Here is a 24,770-nt window from a genome sequence, read left to right on the forward strand (position 1 = left end):
TTTTGGACATGTTGCATTCGAGGAACCAGTGGGATCTCCAAGTAGGGATGGCTAGTAGATATTTGAGGGTTTAAATCTGGAGCCCAGGAGAGAGAACAGAGTTGCAAAGGTTTGGGATGGGGGTGGGGGTGGGAAAGCCTCTGTTTTATGGAGTTAGGGAGAGGGTGTGGAGTGAGTAGGACAGAACCTTGGAGGAAAACAGCACAAGACGGGGACAGAACAAGAATGGTCTGCAAAAGGCACTGAGAAAATAATTGCCCAGAGAAGTGCAGCCACAATGATATCACAGAGGAACCCCAAAGGGCACCCGAGGCCAGCAGCCTGCAAGCAGCTGAAGATACCAAAGGTTGAGAAGCAGGGAGTGTCCAGGGGCGCAGCAAGGAAGAGCCCACTAGTGATGCTGTGGGGAACAGGTCCAGAGGAACAGTGGGTGTGGGACGTCGGGGGCTGAGTAAGTGGAGAGAGAGGTAGACAGCATTTTCAAGATGCTTGGCCGTGAAGTATGTGGTTGGAGGGCAACGAGGGGTCAGGGAGGCTTTTGTTGTATTTTTAAACTGGAGATATCCTAGATTTCCCAGCATTTGTTGGTGGAAATGAGCCAGTAGAGAGGGACAGGGGGAAGGAGTGGGACCGGAAAGAAGGTCCACAGGGGAGAAGAGGAGCTTCTGAGCCCAGAGGTCTAGACTCATGGTGAGTCAGGTGGAGGAGTGGGGGCGGGGGGGGCGTCAAAGGAGGGACATGGACATAAAAGCAGGTTTGCAGATTTCGTGGTGCAGGTGGCGGGGGTGGGGGGGGCAAGTCTTGTTTCTGACAAGCGTGGTGGGCAAGTTCTGGGAAGACACAGGGGTTGTGGGGAATTTGTTCTCCGTGCAGGGAGACCTGGGGTCTGTACAGCATTGCAGGCTCAGATCTGGGCTCCAGACCGATTGGATTCAAGCCTGACATTTAGCTTCCCGAGACGGAGTTCCCTCTTCTGTATAATGGAGCTTTGTTCATTGAGCATGCGTCTCTTGAGTGCAAGCTCTGTGTCTGTGCGGAGAGGGTCGAGAGGAGGTGAAGGGTGCAAGCTGGTGTCATAGTCATTTCCCACCCAGATTGCCTAAGTCCTGTCCCTCTCCCCTGGGGCCACAGGGAGGCCTTTAACACTCACAATCCAGGCCTTTCCCTCCTAAGAAAGTGGGGAGGTCCAGATATGTCTCCAGGAGGAGCCCACGCATCTCAGGAGCTTTTTGGAGCTCAGAAGAGAAAACAGCCGGGCCCCTCGGAAGTTCCTGCCCCACAGAGGCCAGCAGCCCGCACCCCTCTGCCCTGGAAAGTGGTGACAGTGACGCTCTATCTCCGTCTCGCCCCTACTGCTCTTCACCCTCATGGGCGCGATGCTCCGGCAGACTCGAGAAGCTGGAAAAGGAAAGTGCCAAGGAGGAAAAGGAAGTTATAAATACATTCAGGGAGAGCCTAGGCTGCCTCCCCAGATGTGGGCCATGGAGCCATGGAGCTCCAGGAGAGTCCAGAATCAGGGCCCAGGGTTGGGGCCTCCAGCATTCTCATCACTGTCACCATCCTTCCCACCACCAGGAGGCAGTGATGCATCAGCGTTGGGGGCCAAATGCACCAGGGGTTCAAATCCTAACTCCTCCATTTACCAGCTCCACTTGGGCAAACAACTTCACTTCTCTCTGCCTCTGTCTCCCCTGAGTGAATGGAGGTAATAGCACCAGCGACGGTGGCTGGAGTGAAGGTTTAGTGAGATACTCTAGGTCAGAGTACTTTGCAAAATGTGAAGCGCTGTGAGGAAGTTTTCTATTGCTGCCACCACTATAGCCACAGAGAGGCCACCGCCTGGAGGTCTCCTCTGAGGTTTTTCACCCTGGAAGGCTGGAGGCAGAGGAACTGGCTGATGGAAAATTCTCTGAGAGAATGGCCAGCCTGTTAATGCCCACTGACCAAGGTCACATAGAGAACTCCTATATGATCCTGAATTTGTCCATTTTCTTCCTGGAAGAGTCCATTTTCTTCCTAGAAGAGTTAGGAAACACTTTATTATTTTTTAAAAAGATTTTATTTATTTATTCATGAGAGACACACACAGAGAGAAGCAGAGACATAGGCAGAGGGAGAAGCAGGCTCCATGCAAGGAGCTTGACACAAGACTTGATCCCAGGACTCCAGGATCACGCCCTGGGCTGAAGGCAGGCGCTAAACCACTGAGCCACCCAGGGATCCCCAGGAAACACTTTAGAGGGGGGCAGGATGAGTGCTAATCCTATGACAAAGGAAGGAAAGACATTTGACTGGGGGACATTGTGCGTGTACAGCTATTAAGACGTGAGTGTGAGTGGTGTGCTCTGAGCAGGGGAGCAGGGCAGGTGGAAAGGCTGTTAAGGTGGGGTCGTAGGTATATGATGACCAACATCAATTTTAGGTTGAAAAAATAAAATTTGCTCTAGGAGCAGGACTGGGTGCCATGACATTGGGGTTTGGAAAGACGATTCTGGGAGAACAGAGATGAATTAGAACAGGGACACTGGAGTCACAGGAGACTAAGGGGTCTGTGAGACCCTGGAGGAATGAGGGGCGGATTCTGAGAGAAGGGGGGCAGGGAGGAGGACACAGGAATTTGAAGAACTGAGAGTTGCCATGGGCTGTGGGGAGGGAGTCAGGGATGGACCTGACACAGCGAGACTGGGACTCTGCAGGGGTCTAGGAGGGGCCTAAGAGGGGCAGGTGTCTAGGCTAACAATGAGCTCTTGCTGAGCCAGAGGTGCCTGGGGGACCCCGAGGAACAGGTGGGTGTCAGGAGGGAGCCTGGGCTGGAGTGAAATCTAGAAATCACCTGCTGGGGCTTAAGCCCTTTCTGTTGTGGATTTTGAGGAAGAAAGTGACATGCCTAAGATCATTCAGAGGGCCATCAGTAGAACAAGCCTGGACCTCTGTCCAAGTGCTCAGCTCCGTACTCAACTCTATTCAAGCCCATGGTTTAGGGACTGGTGGACAGATGACCAAGTCCTCAAACTAACCCTTGGGGGCAATTAAGTGCCATAATTCCAGACACAAGTTCTAGAGCCAGACTGTCTAGGTTAAATCCTGATGCTGCCTCTTAGCAGCTGTGTAACCTTAGGTGGGTCTCCTCGCATCTCTGTGCCCCAGCTTCTGCATCTGTAAACTGGTTGTTCTAGTGGGTAGTTGGGAATATTAACTGAGTCAGTACAAGCACTTAGAACAGTGTGTGGCATGTGATTCATGAATGCTAGTCATATTTATTGTTGACAAAACTGAGGCTTAGAAGAATGAGGTGAATGAAGCACCTAGGTGATGTGGTCAGTTAAGCCACTGACTTTCGATTTCAGCTTAGGTCATGATCTCAAAGGTCATGAGATCAAGCCCTGCGTCAGGCTCTGTGCTTAGAATAGAGTCTGCTTGGGACTCTCTCTCCCTCTCCCTCTGCCCTGCCCCTCTGCTCTCTCTCAAATAAATAAATAAATCTTAAAAAAAAAAAAAAAAAAGGAAGAAGAAGAATGAAGTGGCTGCCCAATGCCACATAGCTGGTTGTTGGCAGAGTTCAAGCCTAAGTGACTCCAAAGACTGGATTGGTTTGCTTACACTGAACTGCCTTCTCTTGTGGCTATTTCTGGAAGATGGTTAGTGTTTTCAGCTCAAGAAACAGGAGTCCGCAACCTAAGGACCCTTAGGGAGGGATTCTATGGGCCTGGGCTCTGATTCCGGGCCCAGCTTGGATATGCTGGAAAGATCCACCCCTGCCCTTGCCAGAGACCTGGTCTGCTCCATTTGGGACATCTCAGGCTTGGTCTCTCCCTTCCCTGGGAAGATGCATCTGGGTTTCACCCAGAGGACAACCAGGGCAGGTCTTTAAATAAGGACAGCGCCACTTTGATAGTGAGAGTGCTATAGGCATGAGTGCCAGAACAGTTGGAGTGGGCCAAGCTAGGAGGAGTGTGTGCAGGGCAGGGGGCGGGGGGGGTGGGGTGGGGGGGTAGGTGTGTTCGGATGGAGCGTGAGAAGGAGAGAATCAAATGAAATGCAAGCTGACAATGCTCCAAATAAATGGCACTGATGGAACCAGTTAGCCCGTTCCAGCTGCTCCTGAGAGAGTTAGAACAGAGGCCAGTTGTGCATCCTGCTCTGGGCCAGACCAGGCCCTAACGCCAAACAGAATTCTCTTTGCCCCAGCAATTCTCACTGGAGCATCTGCGGAGGGCCAGCCCGGCTGAGATCAGCTGCCTGTGTGCTCTGCTTCCTGCCTTCCCCATCTGCAGGCTCGCAAGCCCTTCAGGGAGGAAGTGACTCATCTTCCTAGATGAAGCATGCGGCATGCTTCCCCAGCAGCTGTCATAAACTCTGCTCAGGTACAGCAATGAAGCCCAGGGAGTAACAGGCCCTCGGGTTTCTGTAGATCACCCATGCCGTGCTGCACACGTACGCTCCTGAGCAGTTTCCTCAACAGAATAAAATAAATAGTATTTGACTGAGTCCCTATTACCCATCTACCAGGCACTGTGCTAAGACATCCGCTTATTAGCCCCACCCCACAGATGAGAAGATAGAGGAGTAAAGAATTAAGTAACACATGGATACAGAGTTTGAGTTTGGGAAGACAAATAGCGGTGCTGGCTGCATGAAAATGTGAATGTACTTAATGCTTCTGGATTGTACATTTAATAATGGTTAAAAGGGTACATTTTATGCTATGCATTTTTACGTCAATGCAAAAACAAAAACCTTACAAATAAGGAAAGCACAGTTACCAAGTGGAGAAGCCAGGAGTCACACCCGGCAGTCCTGCCCCAAAGCTTTGTCCTTGCCCATCCACTATTTTGTCTCATTTGCAAGTGGAGATGCCAATCTGGCGTAAGACAGACAGAGGCATTTGCTATCAGGCTGGGAAAGATGGGCGCTGGGGAGAGTTTTAAGTAGAGAGGGCAGGGTCAAATTTAAGAGTTGGAAAGTTCACTCAGGCTGGAAGGAAGATGGGCTGGGGGTGGGGGGAGGCCCAGGCAGGGCCGCTGGTGGTCTGGGCCAGCGTGGGGCCGGCAGGGGGGAAGAAAGACTTGCAAAGCGAACAAGCCGGCGTGGAGGGGAGGCAGAGACGGCCCAGGCCGCGCGTGCTCTCACCGGGCTCTCACCGGGCTCCTTCTGGCCTGTCCACTCCAGCCTCCTCTGACAGTGGGCCTTCCGCCCCCTTTCCCTGAGTGGCGGCGGGGAGAAGCCCAGGGCACAGACCTCCTCTCTGGCCTCCAGGGGGCAGTGTTGCAAAGTCTTCTGGGAGTTGGGGCCCTGACTTCAAACTCCCTGCGGGGTGGGGAGGATGATGCTGACTCTTCCTCCCTCTCCTCTCCCAGCCTTTGCTGCACCCCTCCCCACATCCTCTCTCCCAGGAACCAAATTATTAATAACCATAATCCTTCATGTCCCACGCTTGACACTTTACAAAAGCACTGGTACATCCATTATGAGGTCATGTGGTTCTTCCCCAAAGACTGGGGAGGGGAGCAGAATGAGAGCCTTCCTTTTATCCCCTAACCACCGTTTTATAATAAGGAAACTGAGGACCAGGCAAGAAATGGGATCTAACCAAAGCCGGTGTGTTGGTGGCAGAGCCAGGCCTGGGAGCCATGGGCCAGCCAGTACCCAGTCTGGACCCTGTAAGAGGGCAAAGCCCTGCAGCGCCCCTACAACAGCAGCTGCTAGCAGGGGCCACCTAGCCAGTCTGCAGAGTCCCAAGTTTGCCCTGGAGCTCCCTCCCATCTCAGGGGGCCTTCTCAGTGATTTATTCCCATGGGGTTGTCAGTCAGATCAGACTACCTGGCACATACCTGCCATGATTTACTTCCTCCTCATCCTCTGCTTCCAGAATTACAAGTCACCCCATTACCATCGTCACCACATTAATAATGGCTCGTGTCTGCTTAGCTCTTAGAACTTAGCACTAAGCCATCCATTAGCTCATCTGAGCCTTATGACAGCCCTAGGAAGGTATTTCACAGACAAGGGCACTGAAGATCAGAGAGGGCAAGTGACTAGCCTCAGGTCACCCAGCTTAGCCTTGGGAGAGGTTACAATCTCCTGGGAGAGGGAAGCTATGCACATACCAAATTGAATATAGGGCAAGACGGTTGGGTTTATGGCCGCTTTGCCTGGAGGGCTCCTGTTATCTCGATTTTACAGATGAGGAAACTGAATCTCCTCAGTTCTCCAGAGATCTCCTTCCTGGGTGAGGATTGAACTGTCTGATTGATGCCCATGCTCATGCTGCCACTTTCAGGGAGGGATGCAGATTTTCTAGCATAGAACATATTCTCTCCAGCCTGGAGGGAGAACCTGGTGGGAAGTGGGTGCAGTGGGATCCAGGGGCAAAAGGGCTTCCCAGGGAGGAACCTCCAGGGGAGTGCAAGTTGTAGAGAGAGCATGGCATGGGCTGTGCTAAGCTGGCTGGGCTGGAACAAACCAAGGAGAGCCAGGCTGAGTAGCCAGGCTGCGCATCCACCTGCCTGTAGACCTGTGCTTCTCCACACACGGTTGGGAGATTTTCTGTTTTGACCTAACAGCTGTGCCAACAAAGAGGGATAAGGTTCTGAACCCTTGGCAGGATGGGGTCTGTTTCTCATCTGCCAGAGAGAGAAAGTGAAGCCACAGGAGAGACAGTGGCTTCCCTGTGGTCTCTCCAGGCCTCGGTCTCCTGGTCAGAAAAAGGGAAGGATTGCATGAAATGTGCTCCAGTTTCTTCCTGCTCTGACCTTCTAGGTACCACGCGTCCATCTTTGCTGTCCTTGGCTCAGATCCCAGTCCCTGCTGTATATTTGACTTGTAGCTTGGGCAAGTCACATGGATTCTCTGAGTGTCGGGGTCCTCGTGGGTGAGATAAGTATGACACAGCCTTCCCTGGGCGGATTAAAGGAGCCATGCATGGAAGCGTGTCTGTGTAGCTTGGGTTCTGACCCCGGCAGCGGCTGGGGGTGGGGAAGGCTGAAACTCCGACTGAGGTCCTCACTTGTCTGCCCAGCCCAGGGCTCATTTATAGACATCCGCACCCTGGCTGCCGGACTGAGGGGAAGTGGGAGTAGAGGTGCTGAGATGGCAGTTTGGAGCCTTTATCAGGAAAGAGCTTCTGACTACTCTTCCCCTTCCCACCCCATCCTCCCCATCTTCTGGGCATTCTCACAGTGATACTCATGACAGTCCCGAAGGTGGGTGGTTTGATGTCACAATCTCCATTTAATAGATGAGAAGACTGAGACCTAGAGAGGAGAAAGGACTTGCTGCAAATCCCATAGCTAGTTAGTGACAGACTGGGACCAGAACTGAGGTCTCTAGTGCTGAGCTCAGCACTATTCCGTTCCACCCAAATTCAGATAGTTCTATAAAATGAAGAGTGTCCTATTTTTCTTGGCTTGCAAACCCCCTACATGGGTTGACTTAAAGAAGAGAAGGTCTCGGGTTCTGCAAACAGCCCAGGGTTTTATGGACAGCATCAGACTTGACATGAGACATGGGACTGTGCACATGTCATGGGGCCTCAGAAACTCTGCAAACCATGCTGGGCTTTGCCAGCAGCGTGGGACTCGAAAAAAAGGCATCAAGTTTTGCAAACTGTGGGAATCCGCAGATGGTGTTGCAGTCTACACACACGGTAGGGCTCTGTAAAATGCACAGGGCTCGGCAAATGCCATGCTGCCAAGTGGTGAAGCTGGGGTGCAAACCAGATTGGTTGAACAAGCTGGGGCTACCCACATTGGGACCTCACTGCAGCATTAGCCCAAGAGCCCCCACCCAAAGGCCTTGTTAGCCTAACTCCCAGAAGCTCCTGGGTAGCTGCCCCTGTTCCAATCCTATAGCTGGAGTTCCGGAATATTCTTGCACTGGGCTATCTCAGCCTAGGGAGGCTGAGGGGATAAATGAAGAGCATGTATATCTGAGATTATTGTATGTTCCATGCTTTGTGGGGTGTTGGGCATTATTTCTCCCAAAGATTGATGAGATCAACTTAGCCAGCCAGGCTGGGCCCAGCGTATACTCAGGCCAATCCATGTATAGAATTTTTTAAGCCTCTGAACCCAAGATGGAGGCAACCGAGCTTCCAGAAAGCCTATAGGGACCTTCTCTCTCTTAACCATGCATCTACACTTAAGAGTCTGAAGGTTGCATCTCTGCCAGTCTCTATGAAGACTCACAGTGCTGACTTCAGTCTGAAGGATTTAGAGAAATAGAACCAATCTGGTTTTCTCAAGCAGGAATAGGACCTGGTCTTTATATCAATCGGAGCCAACTATTGACCTTTCCTAGTATAGTGGCCACGCATTCACATTTCTGGTTTCTCAAAGACAGGTCATGCAACAAGTATTTATTGAGTGCTACTATGTGCCAGGCTGCACAGTGATTACTTCAAATGCTCCCCGCTTCCCACCAACCCCCTCATATAGCCCCTGGGAGCCAAGTGGGGTCGATGTGTATTTCTCTTATCATTGCACCTTAAAAGTTGGATTCCAAACCCACAGCCCCATTTCAGCAAAGACCCTGTTCCTAGAATTGGGTCAAGTTTACTTCTGGATCCATTTTGGATTTGGGGAAACCCAAAGATCTTCCTCAGAAAGTACAGCCTGGGTAGAGGAAAAAGCCTGGTTCTGGCACCAGAGGTTCAAGGCATGGCCCCACCACCTACTAGCTGGGTGATCTCTGGGTGGTTACTGAGATTCAAGACCTCATCTGTAAAATAGAGGAATAAATACCTGGCCTACAGGGCTGATAGGAAGACACAGTGGGGCCATACGTGTGAGAGAGCTGAGGCAAGCTGGCAAAGGCAAACTGATAGGTTTCCTCTTGCTGCTCTGTTCTGAGCCCTGTCACAGTGGCTCCCTTCTCTGAGCTCCAGGCATTCAGGCTTGGCCTTTTGCTTGCTTGCTGAACCTGCACAGCAGCCCTACAAGTGAGGGGCCCTCTGTCCCTTCTTTATGGATGAGAGAAATGACACTGAGAGGTGCAGAAACCTGTTTGAAACCACGTGGCCAGTGAATGACAAGGCTGAGATGAGTCCCTCAAGGGGGCCGGCCATCATGCTTCCTGGTGAATGGACTGACTCCTTGCTCCAGATCCTCAGTGTTCAGAGAGGAGATGGGGGTTTAGAGAGAGGGGGTGAGATCTTGAGAGGGACCCGGGTTCTGGGAAGGGGCACACTGGGGGAACAGAGGCTCTCTGAGGGGCTCATGGAGGGCGACAACATTTCTGTGATGGGGGACGAGAGGGTGGTGGGAGACAGATTGAGATTAAGAGCGCAAGAGGAAACTGGAGAATCCAGACTCACTGAGATGAGGACTTGGAAACCATCAACATTCCCTCTGCCCACCAGCCCTCTACTGCTAACAGAGGAACAGAAAGTATCCAGGGGAATGCTGAGGCCAGAGGATGTGAAGGAACAGCTGAGGGGAGGTGACACAGCAGCCTCCTCCCAGCAGCGGGGCTGGATCGAAACAAACCCAGCCTCCTGCACCAGTCTGGCCCTGGGCTGTCCCAGCCAAAGATCAGAGGAATTCAGAGAGAAAGAGAAGGGACAAGTGTCAGGCTGAGGCAGGCCCTTGGGGAGTGGGGTCAAGTTTTCAGGAATTCCTAACTCCTCTCAGAAGAGGTGGCTGCTGTCCAGTGTGGCCCGAGCAGCATCGGCTAAGTGCCTGGAGTCTCCACATTGCTGCCTCCCTTCTGTGGCTTGCAGCTGCTGTCTCCAGGGGCCCCGGACAAGGTCTCACTCCTTCTCCGGCTCAGCCCCACTCCCGAAATTGAAATCGGGGGTGGAACTCACTGCACCCCAAAAACCATGGGACCCAGGATAGGTAAGTGCGGATGAAATTAAAAAGGGGCACCGGGAGAGGGTCTGGGGGCTACCTTTCCAGTGCGGAGGGTGAGGAGCCAATATGGGTGCACTGGGGTGGGGTGGGGGCCTTGAAGTTCCCCACACGGAGCCCGCCAGAAGACCAGACCTAGCGAAAGTGTGCTGAATGAATGAGTGAATGACTGAAGGGGCAGGAAGGGACGCTGTTTACTCAGCTGGAGGCAGGGAACCCAGCCTATCTGCCCTGAGGAGACAGAGACCCGGAGAGGACAATGGAAATTCAGGCCATTCACGAGCCCTGTTCCCTCTTTGAATCGAGCAGAGATAAAGACAGACAAAGCCGAGAAATATGGGGATACAAGCATAGTCAGAGACACAGCAAGTCTAGAGATACGCAATCAGACAAAGGCTGGGACAGAGGAGAAGACAAAGACCAACAGGTGTCTGCAGGAGCGTGCAGGGACAGGCAAGGAGGTCAGCCCCAGAGAGAGAAAGTCGCAAGAAGACACCGGGAGAAATGGGGAGAAGCAAAGGAGCGCGTGCGAGAGAACCAGACAGAGACAGACAGGCACACCTGCCACAAAGAATTGGAAAGATCGGCACAGAAGAGACGCGGATTCAGAGAGAGACTTGCAGAGCCCGGCCTGGAGTGTGACAAGCGCCACGTGGAGAGGGTGGAGAGGGCGGCTGCGGTGGCTCTGGGAAAGGAGCGCCCCGCTGGGCATTTCTCGTGCAGGCAGGCGAGGGAGGTGGAGGAAACAAAGGATCTTCAGACCGGGTGCCCTGTGGGGTGCCCTGCGGTGATCACCTCTGGCCTCCTTCCAGCTGTCTGTGTGAGCCTCACACCCACTCAGGCAGGACTGAACCTGCTCCCTGGCTCGTGTGTGCGGCAGTGAGGGCTTTGCGGGCAGGGCTGGGGACCATGGCACAGCAGGAAGGGTGGGGTGGATGCATCCTCTGGGGTCTCACCGGAGAGATGACAATGAGGTCAGATTTGGGTGGGTTGGTTTAGAGATGGGCCACTGACAAAACAAATTCCCCATCAGCTCTGGCTTGCTACAGGAAGGGAGGGTTGGTGACCCTACAGGTATGGGAAGATACTAGAGACTGGCTGTTTTGTGCAGAATAACAGCCCACTGTTATTCTGACCCCTGTAGGGCTCTAGAATATTCTCTAGCTGTCCTCACTTCCTGCACAGACAGCAAGAGGCTGACCCCACTGTCTGCCCACAGGGCCACCAGAAGCCACCTCTGGCCTTGCTTCCTAAGCCCCACCCTGAGCTGAGGCCAGGCTTCCCCCATGCTCTTTCTGGTCTGAGGGCACTCTGAGGGATGTGGTGATGCAGGTGGGGCAGGGTATAGAGATTGGAGCATGGGAAGAGCAGGGGCCAGCTCACTTGAGGGAGCAGGGTCAGCTGTCCTGGCCAGGGGTAGACACCAGGGAGAAGAATCAGGGTGAGAATCCTGGCTCTCAGCCCAGCCCTACCACCAACTCACCACGTGCCCTTAGGCAAGAGGCACAGCTTTCCCTGTCTGTGGGGGAGGAGTTGGAGAAAATGATCTCCCAAGGCCATTCCCCTTTTATGATTTCAGAGAGGCCCCTTTCCCACCTCTGCCTCTTTGCTCGAAGCTTTTACCTCTACCAGAAAGGCATCTGTCTACGTTTCTTCAGCCATTCTGGTGAAATTTGCCATTTGCCAACTCCTCCAAACATCAAGTCCTCCAGGAAGCCTTCCAGACTGATTCTCCCAACTAGAAGTAACCTCTCACACATATGCTGCTTGACTTCCCTTTTTTGAGGTTCATCCTTTCTTGTTCCTCATATCATTTCTGTTGCTCTCCAGCCGTCCTGGGTTCAAAGTATGTCACTCCAGCGCAGATAAGTAGGGGAAGGGAAAGAACCAGCAACCCTGGGTTAAAATTTGAGGTCTGCGTCACTGGCTTTATGAGAATGCAGTGACATACTCTCACCCTTTTTAATAGTTGAGGAAACAGATGCTCAGGGAGGGCAAGTGGCTTACCAAGGTCACCCAGCAAGGGAGCAGCAGAGTGGGGGCCAGAACCCAGATTGTCCTGATGTCAGAGCTCTTTCCTCTCTCTACCGTTACCCTTGGGGATCCCTCCTGTTTTCCATAGACCCCACACTAGTGAGATTCCACCCACTTGGGCACTGCACTGGTTCCAGACAAAGTAAACTATTCTCTAGGTGCTAGTGACTGGGGAGTGAGCAGGGTTGTGGATAGTTATTTCCTCCCAGGCTAGGCCTTGCCTACTGGGCCAGATATCGGGCAGCTGTGAACCAGATGGCAAGCTTGCCTAGACCCTACAGTCAGGGGCCAGGCATTCAACACCCAGTCTGCTTTTGTCCCCTTCTGGGACTCACTTTCTCTGGGCAGTAGATGGAGGGGGTTGTCCAAGGTGGTCATCTGGTCTCTTCCTGCACTGAGAAGCTCAGTCTTCTGTCTCTGGAAGGAGCAGTGCAGCAGAAGCCTCTGTAGGGGAAGGGTCAGGTCTCCCCATCGGTGTTAGAGGGGCTTGGCTATCCCTAGGGTGCCAGCCGGAACTTCAGCTGCACCCTGGGGTCAGGAAGAAGTAAAGAAGTAAACTTTGTCCCTGCCATCCCTCATGGGCTGCAGGCCAGAGCCCTAAGCACCAATGCTTGAAATGATGGAGAACAATGCCTGCCTCACCAGAAAGGGAGCTCCATGGGAGTGGGGCCAGATTCGATCCATTCTTGGGGCCCCAGATCTCAGCAAAGGCTGGGCAGACACGAGGCATTGGGAAAGTCTCGGTACCTAAGCTGTCCTCCCTCCACTTCATGCCTCCCCCCCAAGACATTCCTTCCTTCCCTCCAACCTGTTTTGAAAACCTGCCCTAGTTGAGGACAGGAGACTCATGATGTGGATGGAGTGCAGCTGGGTATAATAGGGCCCTAGGGAAGACATGTAAGCACATAGAGAGATGAGCTGGGACTCATGGTTGGGAGGCAGCATGGCCAAAGCCAATGGACACTTCTCTCTGAACCTCAAGCTCCATGTTTTAGGCCAAAGGAGACTGGCCTGAATTCCCTATGGGCTCAGGGCTCACCCTCCCCCCAGACTTTCTTCACTGTTTTTAAGATCATCATGGGTCTAGATGGGATAGCCAGGGCTGGAACTGGGAACAGAAAGTCCCAGTACAGGGTGCCTGACCCAGCTTGGAAACCACCAGAAAGTGCTTGGCCTCCTCCCCCACCCTGCATGGATCTTCCTCAAGAAGCAACAGCTGGGACACCCGCAAGAGCTAGACCTCAAGCATGCTAATATCCTCCCAACAGACCCCCCAAAGTCCTGCCAGGAGGAATTTCTCAAAGATGACAACCAAGCTTTTCGTGCCTCTGAGTCTCCCTCTCCAGAAGCTCACTAGGCCACACTGGGAACCGGAGCACCCCCACCCAACCTGGGCCCCTCCTCTCACATTCCCATGCTCCAGCCCTGTCTTCTCCCTCACTCAGCTTAGCTCAATTCAACAGTCATGTTTTTAAGCTGAACCAGGCCTTGAAAGATGAGAAGTGGTCCGCTGGGGAGGAAGGATACTCCAGGCTGAGAGTACAGTGCGTGCAAAGGCAGAGGGGTGAAAGGAATAGGATGATTTTGAGGAATGGCAATCATCTATGGGGCCAGAGAATAATGTTCACTAGGGGGTGGATGAGACAGGAGCTGTTCCTAGGGGCCTTGACCTTTTCTTTTTTTTTTTTTTTTAAGATTTTATTTATTTATTCATGAGAGACACAGAGAGAAGCAGAGACATAGGCAGAGGGAGAAGCAGGCTCCCTGCAGAGAACCGATGCTGCACTGGATCCCAGAACTCTGGGATCACACCCAGAGCCGAAGGCAGATGCTCAACCACTGAGCCACCCAGGTACCCCAAGCCTTGACCTTTTGAGGCTTGGTGGCTGAACCCACATGTTGCAGATGAGGTGGGAAAGGAGGAGGGGGCCAACTGTTGTTGAGGACTACACTGTACCGGGCATGGCATTTTCTTTCAATTCCACAAAACCCCATGAGATGGGCCCTCTTCTCTCACTTCCAGGGAAGGAAACTGAAACTTACGTTGACTAAGCTGCCCAAGGTCACATAATCTGATGTGGCAAAGCAAATATTTGAATCCAAAGTCTTCTGACCCAGAGGGTTTCAGTGGGACTGGACATGGTCCATTAGGACACAGGATGGGACAGGTTCTGCACTGGGGAGTTGACTGCTTCATCGGGGGACATAAGCAATACAGGAGAGTGACGGAGCACTGCAACTCGGAGGAGAGTCTGAGGGAACTGGCCAGGAAAGGGTTTTACAGAAGGAAAGACAGCTGGCATGGGCCGCAGGAGCTAGGCAGGAGAGAGCAGCAAGCCGAGGACATACAGAGCCATCTAGGAGGTAGGAAGAGCTGAAGGAGCAGGTTGGCCATGCTGGCCTCCTTCTACTCCAACACTTCTGGAGAGGTATCTGTAGAGGTATGTCATTGTTATGAGGAACAGATTGCCCAATATCTGCTTCTGGGAGTATTTCCCTCCCCAGGCTCGGGCTGTGGGTGTGTCAGTGCTGGAAGCTATTAGGTTTTCCAAAAACATCTTGGCGCCTTTGTGACTCTGTCCCCCACCCCCCACCTTGGCACCTGAACACAATTCCAGTGTAGGTTTCTCTTTTCGCTCTGTTCTCTTCAGATGGGGCACATGGTGGAGGCGGCTCACTCTCACTGGGCAAGTTGCCCACTTGTGGCTACTGTTACCTTCTTTCCACTCTTGTGTCCAGACAGCCAGGGAGCTGACGCTAGCCCGTATTCTTGCATGAGCTCTCCTGGAGCCCACAGCCTCCTAGACATCTCTCCCTTGGTGCTCCCTTGCCACCCCAAACTCAACCATGGCCATGGCCAAGGCTGAACTCACCACCCCCTTGCAATCCTGACCCTCAATGGTGACATACCCAGATGCAGAGCTACGTTCCTCCCCGCTCCACCCTTGCCCCTAGGACTCCTCGGCCTCCTGCCCCCTCTCCCCGCAGCTGATCTTCCATCACGTCCTGCCCATCCTCCCTCCCCACTGTGGTACCTCAGCTCATTATTCTCCTTTTCCACTGCCATGACCTAGCCCAGGCCCCATGGTCACTCGCAGCCCTGGACCCCACTCCTGCCCTCTCCCTGGTCCCTGCCTAATCACCTGATTCTTCCACTCTTCCCACACAGGCATGGAGGTCTTCCCAGGTGGCCAAATCAGACCTCATCTCTGCCTGGGCTCAGAACAAAGTCCAGCCCTTCAACCTGTTATTCAGGCTCATCATAGCCTGGCTCCTCCAACCACTCCAGCCTCACCCATCTACCCCCACCTTGGCCCCAGTGCTCCAGCCTCACCAGACCATTTGTTCCCTGAACATTCTTTGTACTTTGATACTTCTGCTGTTTTATCTGATGTTTCTTCCTTTAGGAAGCCTTCCAAAACCTCATAATCTAGGCTAGGGCCTCTGCTGGGTTTCCGTAGTCTTGAAACTCCTTGTATTACATCAGTGAATGCATATCCCTGGGATTCTGCATTAGATGTCTGCCTCTCACCCCCACCATGTACACTGGGAGCTCCCTGGGGGCAAGGACTGGGGCTGCTGGCCTCTGAGACCCCAGCAGGTGCAGAATGAATCTTCACTGTCACTTCTAGAACCAGCAGAGACCAGTTCTTTCTGTGTGGTGACCCTGGGCAAGTCATGGTCTTCTCTGGCCCTGTTTACTCACCCCGCAAAGGGTTAACCCAGCCCTGGCTTCCTGTCCAATGGACTCCCCAGGCCCAATGTTGCTGTGGAGTCACAGTCAGAAGAAGTGGGTCCCTGAAAACATGCCAGGCAGGCACCCCTCACCTCCACCACCACCACCACCACCACAAAGAAACTCTAACAGGGCAAATTGTCACGTGCAGGCCCAGCATCTCAGATCAGCTGAATGTTGCCATATGAGAATGTGGGCCTAGTATTGCCAGATCTGCGACTATTTCAGGAAAAAAGCAAAAATCTGAAGTTTTATGTGAAATTTCCTGTTTTTAAATTCTGGCAATTAACTTAAAAAACACTCAGAGAGCAAGCATTGTGCAAGCCCCCCAAAACATCTAGAAGCCAGATGTGCCACCAGGCAGGACTGCCTGTGCGCTGCATGACTCCAGATAGCACCCTTTACTTTGTGGTGCACAGCCCACACCACTGCACATGGGGCTTTTGGCCAGGGCCTCCCTGTTGTAACCTCTGCCTTATAGTCTATCTCTGCTAGTTCTTTTGATGGCCTTAGCAAAGGGTGTGGGGGAGAGGCCTTTCGTTTTCTTGTACAGGGAAGTTATTGGGGCAAGGGGGGGGAGACCTTGGAATGCAGCTGGTGGGATGGGGTAGGGGTGGGAAGAGGACAAGAAGTGGCAGAGGGAGGCATCCACGGGTGTCTGTGTTGCTTCAGGAATCAGGAAGAGGTGAATGAGTGAAGCCAGGGCTAAGTCTCCACAGGTAGGAATATAGTTTTTCTGGGGCCCAGACATGGAAATTGATTCCTTGGTGAGTTTGGAGCAAAGGCTGACAAAATTGCAACTTGCAGGATATCCTGGTGTTGACAAGGGACATTATCTTGTGTGACCATCACACAGGCTTGAGAGGCAAGGCTTAATATTCCTATCTCACAGAGATTCAGAGAAGTCTCACTGCTGGCCCAAGGCCATACTAGGTCTAAATGATCTTTGATTTTGCTCTCTCTGCTGAAGACAGGCTGGAATGTTCTGGAGAGAAAGTGCCACTGTCTTGTCCCTCCTTGGTCCTCAGAATGTGAGAACCCTCACAGGCTTTCTTGGCATTTCCCAGCAAGTCTCTCCTGAAAGCTCAAATCTGGGTCTTATCTATGAGTCCTCAACTCCCACCATACTCCAGTCCCCGGGGTATGGGACTCATGTTGCCACATATCTTTCTTGCCTTATTTCCCTCTCCAGCCTTGCCCTGACAGCACTCTCTGAGGCCATTAGAAGAGGCTGTTGACTTACCAGCGAATGATTGGCTCTCCAAAGCATTAGCTGGTGGAATGGCTGACTCCTCCCCTATAAAACTACCTTTGACAATGCACAGAAGGGAAGCCAGGCTGGAACAAGAAATGGCTATGTGGGGATTATTTTTCATTTGTTCTAAGGCCATCTTTGCAACCAACCTTCTCGTGGTTGTTCCCGGGATCCCAGGAGTCAGACCTGGGTTCCAGTCCAGGCTTTACCATTTATTGGCCCCAGGACCCTGGGTAAGTTGCTTTCCCCCTCTCTATGCCTGTTTCCTTCTCTGCATCATGGAATCACAGCAGCTATTTCTACAGGTTGCTAGGAGGATGGGTGATGAAGATCAGCCCAGCCCAGCCTAGCATGTAGTGTTGCTTGGTCTATGGTAGCCCCTCAGATGAGCACCTAGGACAAGCTCCCCCAAGACACTTCCTGTAGGGGATTAGGGTGAGCCAGAGAGCTGGGTCTCCCAACCTCCCACCTTGCAGCCCTCTTGGGTTGAAGTTCCTCTGGATTCTCAAATACAAGATGTGGCAATGCTCTTTGCAGTCATAAAGCAAGTATGGAAGCCAGTGGGGGAGTTTGCAGCAGAACAGACAGCTGACAGAAAGACTGGCTGCCTGATGGGGAATAAACAACATTTACTGCACACCTGCTGTGCATGATGTCTGCGCTGGCTCCCCACATATGACCAACAGAACCCGCTGATAAGACAAAGCCCATTGTTTACTGTGATGAGGGATAATACGGCTCTCAAAGCTTTGGCAGTGGTTCAGAGTGGGGAGGTAAGGTCAATATTTGTCGAGAACTGAAAGTTTGTTTGAAGGCTAGGCCTTAAGCGTGGGGAGGAAGGCAGGGGAGGGAGGCTCGACTGAGATTGGGTAAGAATCATGATACAACAGTTTGTTGGTAGAAATAACAAGGTAAGGATTTTTGTGGGGAGACATTCAAAGAATCGGAATCGCACACTCTGTGGATAATTTCCCGTGAAGAGTTGATGGGTCTTTAAGAAGGTAATGAGCAATGAAGCCATTTGTTTGAGCTGGTCAGTCTGGGAAGAAAGAGGAAGAAGAAAAAATGCTAATGAAGACAGTGGACCTGCAAGGCCAAGTTAATACAGACGGTAAGGTATGATTTCAGGCTTTTAGTGTCCAGGCTGAATGTTGGGTGGAAGGATCTGGTTCTCAGTGGGCGCTTTCTGTCCTGAGATGTGGGGATTACAATCCCTGCACTGCAGATGAGGAAGCAAAGGGGCCACTGGTCTCAGGCCACACAGCAAGATTGTAGCCGGCAGGGGTTCAAACCTGGGCAATTGCTTCTAAAGATAGTGAGTGTGCATGGAGGGCAGGTGTCCCAGGTCCTCAAGTCTGGTGGTAAATTGGGGCTTGGATGAGAAGCAGAGAAAATCTAGGGCTGGAAGAATGATGCTGTTAGAAGAAGGCGTTAACCTGGAAGGGCCAAGGACCTGCGGAAGGGAGTGGGTTCGGTTGGGCCCTGTGGCCTTGGAGGCACTTGAAAGCTATCAGGAGAGGGGAGGGTAATTGTCCTCAGTGGGGCCTACTGTGTCTCAGGGCTGGGCAGGTGCTAGATGGCTCACCTCCTTGAGGTAGATGCTATCTTCTCATCTTTCAGATGAAGCAATGGCTTAGGAAATGAAAGGGCATATCCAGGTTCACACAGCTTCTGGCAGAGTTGGGGTTCAGACCCAGGTCTGAGGACTTTGAAACCCAATGCTCAGTCCCACATCTGCCTGGATTTTCTGTTTGCAGCTGGGAGGTAGCTGGAGGAGGTAGGACTTTTGAGACTTTCCAGCAAAGAACAGGCAGAGAAATCTAGCCTTCCCCGTCAGGCTGCTCTCAGAAACCTTGGTCCTCACCCCCCTGGATTTAGCTGGTATGAGGAATGCTGATTCTTGCCTCTGGAGGGGGCAGCTAGAGGCAGAGCCTCTGCCTTACAGACATTCAGAGTCTTTGAGTGAACTGAAGATCTCAGGCTGACAGACGTTCGGGGTAACTGTCTGGCCAGCTAGTTAGTTCAGCCTGCCTGAACAGACAAGTTTCCTAAGAGACAGCCAGACCAATGACTTACCAGCTGATGGACATGAGTGGAAGAAGCCAGCCTGAGTGCCAACTGACACATGACTGCTAAGAGCCAGCCATGTCCCCAACTGACAGGCACACAGACCCCTTGCCTCCCAGCTCTGGGAATGCAGGCTCCAGCCCTAGGATACACCTGGCCTACCTGGAGCCTCTAAACCTGGTTGCCCACCTGGGAGAGAAACAAGCTGGGATTTTTTTTTCCTAGGGTCTAGCTCCCTGCCTCTCCCCTCATGCCCACCTGCCCCCTCATCTGTGAGGGGTGACCCCTGACAAAATCTTCACAGGATGGGAGGGTCCTCAGAGATGTCACAGGAGGAGAATATACTTTCCTAAACTCAAGACTCTCCTTCTGAGGGGGGCTTTGTTCTTATTCAGAGTCAGACTATTTGTTGCTGGTCTACTCAGAGCTTCAGCCCACAAGAAGAGTTTGAAGAGGCCTGGCTACCTGCCTGACCAGCCCCATTCTGTGACCACCTGACCACCCAATGGCTGCTCTCAGCTCCCAGGGGCTATGGCTTCCCTCCTTCATCAGGAGGCTCAAGCTAAAGACTAGCCCACAGGAAGGCAGAAGATTCTATGTTGGTCCACCGATCTTCTGTCCCCCTGTCTTATCTATATCCTGGACTTCTTTCAGAGCTGGACCTCCTGGCCCATGACTTCTGCCCTCCCAGATTCAGCCTCATCATCTGGTTGACCTGGCCCCCTGGTGGGTTGGCACTGTCACCTTTCCGGTGGCCTGGTTAGGTTTGGTTAGGCCACAATAGAGAAGAGTGCTGTGCTTCTTCCCCTCATCAAACCTGTGCAAGGAGCATGGCGTGATGTTGAGGCTAACACCTGGGCTTGAGTCCCTACACTGGCACGAACCGGCAGAGCTTGTTACCTCTGGGCCTCAGTGTCCTCCTCGGGTGCAAGAGATAATGAAAGTGCTAAGGCCCAGAGCTGTGGAGAGCCTTCAGGAACATGGAGAGCCTGCACATGAAGGCGTAGCTGTATGTCAAGCAGGTAACACAGCCTCCGCGCTATAGTAGGTGATTCGTTTATGCTGGTGAGAGAAACCAGGGCTTGGAAACGGGCCTACCAATCTCCTCTGGGCAAGTTCGCTTGGGACCCCCCCCCCCACCCCGCACCTCCTTTTCTCCTTCTAAGTGACCTCCACAGAGCCTGTCCTTTCGCTATGCCAACCCCTTATCTCCTCCCTGTCAGGTGGATTTTGTTTCAATATCTCCTTGTTTTCCCTACATACTAATGCCCCCCAAAGATACTCTTCCCCAGCCACACACACTTCCATTTCTAAGCTTTTTGAATAGACATTTCTCCAAAGAAGGTACACAAATGGCCAATAAGTACACGAAAAACGCTCAACATCATTAGTCATTAGGGAAATGCTAATCAAAACTGCATGAGATACCACTTCACACCCACTAGGGTGGCTATAATCAAAAAAGACACAATACTAAGTATCAGCAAGGATGTGGAGAGATTAGAACCATCATACACTGCTGGCAGGAGTATAAAACAGCACAGTCACTTTGGAAAACAGTTTGGCAGTTTCTTAAAAAGTTGAACAGAGTTGCCATATGACCCAGGAATTCCACTCCTGGCTGTATACCCAAGCGAACTGAGAACATATGTTGACACAAAAATGTGTACAACATGTGAACATTCACAATCCCCAAAACAAACAAAACGTGATTTATGTCCGTACCGTGGAATATCATCCAGCCATAAAAAGGAATGACATACTGATGTGCTCTGTAACACTGGGCTATGTGAAAGCAGCGAGACAAAAACTTACGTATTGTACTATTTCGTTTGTATGAATTTATGTTAAATATCCAGAATAGGCAAACCCAGAAACCCAGAAAATAGATCCATGGTTACCAGGAACTGGGAGGAGGAGGGAGGATTGCTACCAGGTGTGGGGTTCCTTATTGAGACGATGGAAATGTTCTGGAGTTAGCAGTGATGATGTATGCCTTTTAAAATATAACAAAACCACTTAATTGTGTCCTTTAAAAGGATGGAGTTTATGATGAATTAACCTCAACTGAAAACAATTCCTCAGGCTCCCAGTTATCTTGTGTGAGGAATGCAAACCCTTCGCTGGGTGGTGCCAGGCCTCTATGGCTCCTTTCTGAGTTTGCCTTCAGGATCTGGAGATGGAGAATCCCCACATTCCTGCCTGGGTCAAGGGTGGCCTTGAGTCGGTTTCCAGACCCCAGAAGGAGCTTGTTGAATGAAGGGAAACTCCTGCCAGGTTAAGAAGCATATGAAACAATGGGGAAGCTTCCTCGGGAAGTGGACGGGAGGAAGGCTAAGGGGGCCCGGTTTCTATTTAGGTGGAAGGGTGGAGCCTCCCAAGGCTGGACTTCTGAGCTCCTCACTGAGATCAAATGTCAGGAGACCCTAGGAGATGCCCCTGAGGGAGTTCAGCTTTCCTCTCACTGCAGTGAGTGGGATACTGGCATGGTTACCAGGGAGCAACCCAGACATGCCTAATGGGGCCAAGCATCCAGGTTCTAACCACACCTCTGCCTCCTGAGTCATCTCCACACTTAGGGAGTTCATTTTGTCCAGGGTGAGGGAGGTGGTTACATGGGATGATCTTTCTGCACGGATCAGCAACATGGTTTGATGTACGAGTTGGAACTGGGCTAGGTAGCTCTGTGTTATGGGCAGAGTGCTGGTGTCTGCTCTGAACTACGCCCAGGAAAAGCCGTTATGCCCTGACTAGGGACTGAGCCTTGACCCTGTACCTGATCCTAAAGCTGTGAACCTATACTGAGCCAGACAGACGTACAGCCAGACTCAGCCTCCAGGAGCACCGGGTGTCTCACAACTACAGGCCCAAGTGGGGCTAAGCCTGCGTGTTCTTATGCCGGAGTCCCTGCTTGAAGGCTACATAGTGTGGCCAGCAGCTTCTCCCTAGAAGGAAGGTTATGCTGGGATTGGAATGAAGATGTGAGGCAGGTGGTCCCAGCTGGGATCCGGCTAGCGTGGCTACATGGGCCACATACCCTCTTAGGAAGGGTCCTCCCATCGCTGGACCTCAGGAAGCCTGAAGGTGCTCAGACTCTCAGATTGTCGCCAACCCGCGGAACACCTTGGGTGACCTGGGTCAGGGTCATTCTCTGGGACCCCATCTCTACTCTCCCCTCCTTGCTGTCTGTCCCACAGGTCCAGTGGGTGAGGAGGCCCAGATGCCAGACAAGGACACCAAGGCCATGATGAGTGTGGAAGACACACCTGGAGGCAAAGCCTGCCCAAACCCTCAGGACTTGCGGCCAAGTGTGTTCTACAGCATCAAGGTATCACTCGGGGCCTGCCGGGAGCGGGGCCATCTGAACCCTGTAGGGAAGGCTGTGTAACTCCAAGCAAGCTGCTGCCTTTCTCCAAGCCTCAGTTTTCTCATCTGCAGAATGGGCGGCTGTGAGAACCAAAGGGATAATCTACCAAAGCATTTAGCTTGATGTGGGGCACCTGTTCCCTCCTTCCAGTGAAGAAAGAAGGGCTGCTCTGTGGAGGACCAGTGGAGGACCAGGCTCCTTGCCTCCCATTGCCCCAGAGGGAAAGAAAAGGACCGCAGGAGTCCTGAGTCTGTATGACTGCTGGGGAGCTCTGTCCTCCCGGGGCAGCCCTGAACATCGAAGCATCCCTGGGTGCCCGGGTCTGTGCCACGTGCTGTCTTACTCAGTTCTCACAGTAGCCCTGAGTGGTGCGGATGTGATCCTTGCTCTATCCAAGAGGAAACCAAGACTCAGAAAAACAGTGAATATTTTTAAGCTCCGGCACCAGCCCCCTTCTTTGAAGCTAGTGTTTCTTCTCCTGGGAATTTTGCCAGCTTGCCAGGAGGCAGGCAGGGATGTTCGGGGCAGGGCTAGGTGGGGTGGGCAGCTTGAGGATTCTGTCTGCAAGTGCTCTCCTAGGGGAGCGCTGGGGGAGGAATGGGTGGGCTGGGGTGGAGGGGAGCTTCCCAGGGAGAGGGGCGGGTGGCGAAATAGGGAGGGAGGTCCAGTCCAGCCCAGGGGAGCTCTGAGGGTCAGAGTGGCTCCCATCATTCTTGGCCCCAGGAAGACCCAACTCCCCGTCATGTGGGAATCAGGTGGCGCCGTGACCCCCTGGATATACCTAGGACAGCTTGTATCATTTTTAGGCCTGTAGGAGAAGCCATGGGCTACTCCAATAACACTGTGTGTGTGTGTGTGTGTGTGTGTGTGTGTGTGTGTCTTGTCTCTCTCCACCTCTTATTCTTACCTCTCCCTCTCTTTCTCTCCTGTGTGTCTGTCTCCTCTGACTCTGTTTCCCCATCTCTGCTCCTTGCTCCTCCTTTTCCCCAACTCTGTCTCCTAACCTCCACTCCCTCTGACTGAACCCCCACCCATCTCCCTGCTCCCCTGCCGGCTGCCACCGCCCTGGGCCCCCCGGCAGTTCTTCATCCTGTGCCACAGCCTGCTGCAGCTCGCACAGCTCATGATCTCCGGCTACCTCAAGAGCTCCATCTCCACGGTGGAGAAGCGCTTCGGTCTCTCCAGTCAGACCTCAGGGCTGCTGGCTGCCTTCAATGAGGTACTGGCCCTGGTGCAGCCACAGGGGTGGGTGTTGAGGGAGACCCTCACCCCCAGCTCCTCACCCTCCTCTCTCACTACCCTGACATGAACCCTTCCCTTCCTAGTGCCCACAGGCAGCCCCATCACAGCTTCCTCCCCAAATCTCCTTAGCCAGCTCCTTTTCATGTCCTGGTAGAGAAACTGACCTCTGCCTCCTTGTAATGTCAGAGTACTGGCGGTCCTGCCTTTGGGGGCATGCGAATGGTTGGGGTGTGGGAATTCCCCTACCACCCACTCTCCCTTTGGAGCCTTTACCTGGCTATTGCCTGTCCCAGGAAGAAATCAGAGGAAGTCACTTCAATAGCAGTAAGATTTAAGTTAGATCGAAGGCAGGACTCTGGGACCACTGGTGGTGCGGGGAGGGAGCAATACCATGGCATGAGTGTCTCCTCAGAGTTGCCTAGAGATCCCTAAGTCTGGGGCCAACAGCCAAGCAGGAAGGAGTGGACAAGCTGCTTTGGGGGGCTTTAGAGATCAGGATCCAGCTATGGCCCCTACCGCCTCCACCAGATGTTTTCCATCTCAGAGAAGGCCACTGTCCAGAGAAGTCTCTTCCTCCCTACCCCACACCAGATTTCTGTGTGAGTCTCTCCCTTTGGGATGATATGTCACATTTCTTCCAAGCCAAGGCCTGGAAACTACACAGCATCCCCAGATATTCCTCAGACCTCACCCCCAGATGTCAGAGGTGGGAAGGAAATGTCATTACCTAGCTATGGGACCTGGGGGAAGTCATCCCCCACCTCTGGGCCTCAGTGTTCCCCTATAAAATGGAGAGTGACCACCCTTCTCAGAGTTGGTCCTCCTACCAACTGTCTTGTGAATACTGCCCCCCTCTAGCTGCCCCACTCCAGCCTGGGGCTGGGAGTGAGTATAACAGCCAAGAAGCAGTGGTGTGGGCAGCACCCCCCCAGCTTCTGGCGATAGAGCCTGCCCCTGCCCTGCAAGTTCTCAAGGCCCCTCCAGTGCCCACATCCTCAGGTTTTTATTCTAAGGCTTTAAATTCCAAGCCTTAGTCCTCTGGCTTCGGATCTTACTTATTTGTCTCAGTCATAATATCCCAGAAATTTAAAAACCCTTTCCTTGACTCTTCCTTGTTCCAACATGGGCTCTAGCCTGTTTTCCAGCATGAAATCGAACTTCTAGCCTTGTCCACCCTGCCCTCATTTCTCTCCCCTAATGGGACATTGGGGCCCCTCCTAG

At 52.6% G+C, this 24,770-nt stretch overlaps 1 protein-coding gene across 14 annotated transcripts in view; it reads left to right on the forward strand.

Annotated features, from left to right (window-relative positions):
• The first annotated feature begins 9,409 nt into the window (after positions 1-9,409).
• SLCO2B1 (solute carrier organic anion transporter family member 2B1) overlaps positions 9,410-24,770 on the forward strand; it is a 45,357-nt gene continuing 29,996 nt past the window's right edge. For 2 of the 14 annotated variants that reach the window (XM_072725935.1, XM_072725936.1), the window contains exons 1-3: positions 9,501-9,836; positions 22,138-22,268; positions 23,389-23,526. Coding sequence is in view for 8 of the 14 variants with exons in the window: in XM_026010467.2 (XP_025866252.2) it covers positions 17,939-17,984; positions 22,138-22,268; positions 23,389-23,526 (315 nt within the window). In the remaining 6 variants the exon portion in view is untranslated. Of the gene's footprint in view, positions 9,837-14,028; positions 14,324-16,810; positions 17,990-22,137; positions 22,269-23,388; positions 23,527-24,770 lie in introns of those variants that run through there. The other 12 variants (XM_026010469.2, XM_072725938.1, XM_072725930.1 and 9 more) reach the window with 11 other exon arrangements.

This window comes from Vulpes vulpes, chromosome 11 (genome assembly GCF_048418805.1).
Source record: "Vulpes vulpes isolate BD-2025 chromosome 11, VulVul3, whole genome shotgun sequence".
Classification (NCBI taxonomy): Eukaryota; Metazoa; Chordata; class Mammalia; order Carnivora; family Canidae; genus Vulpes; species Vulpes vulpes.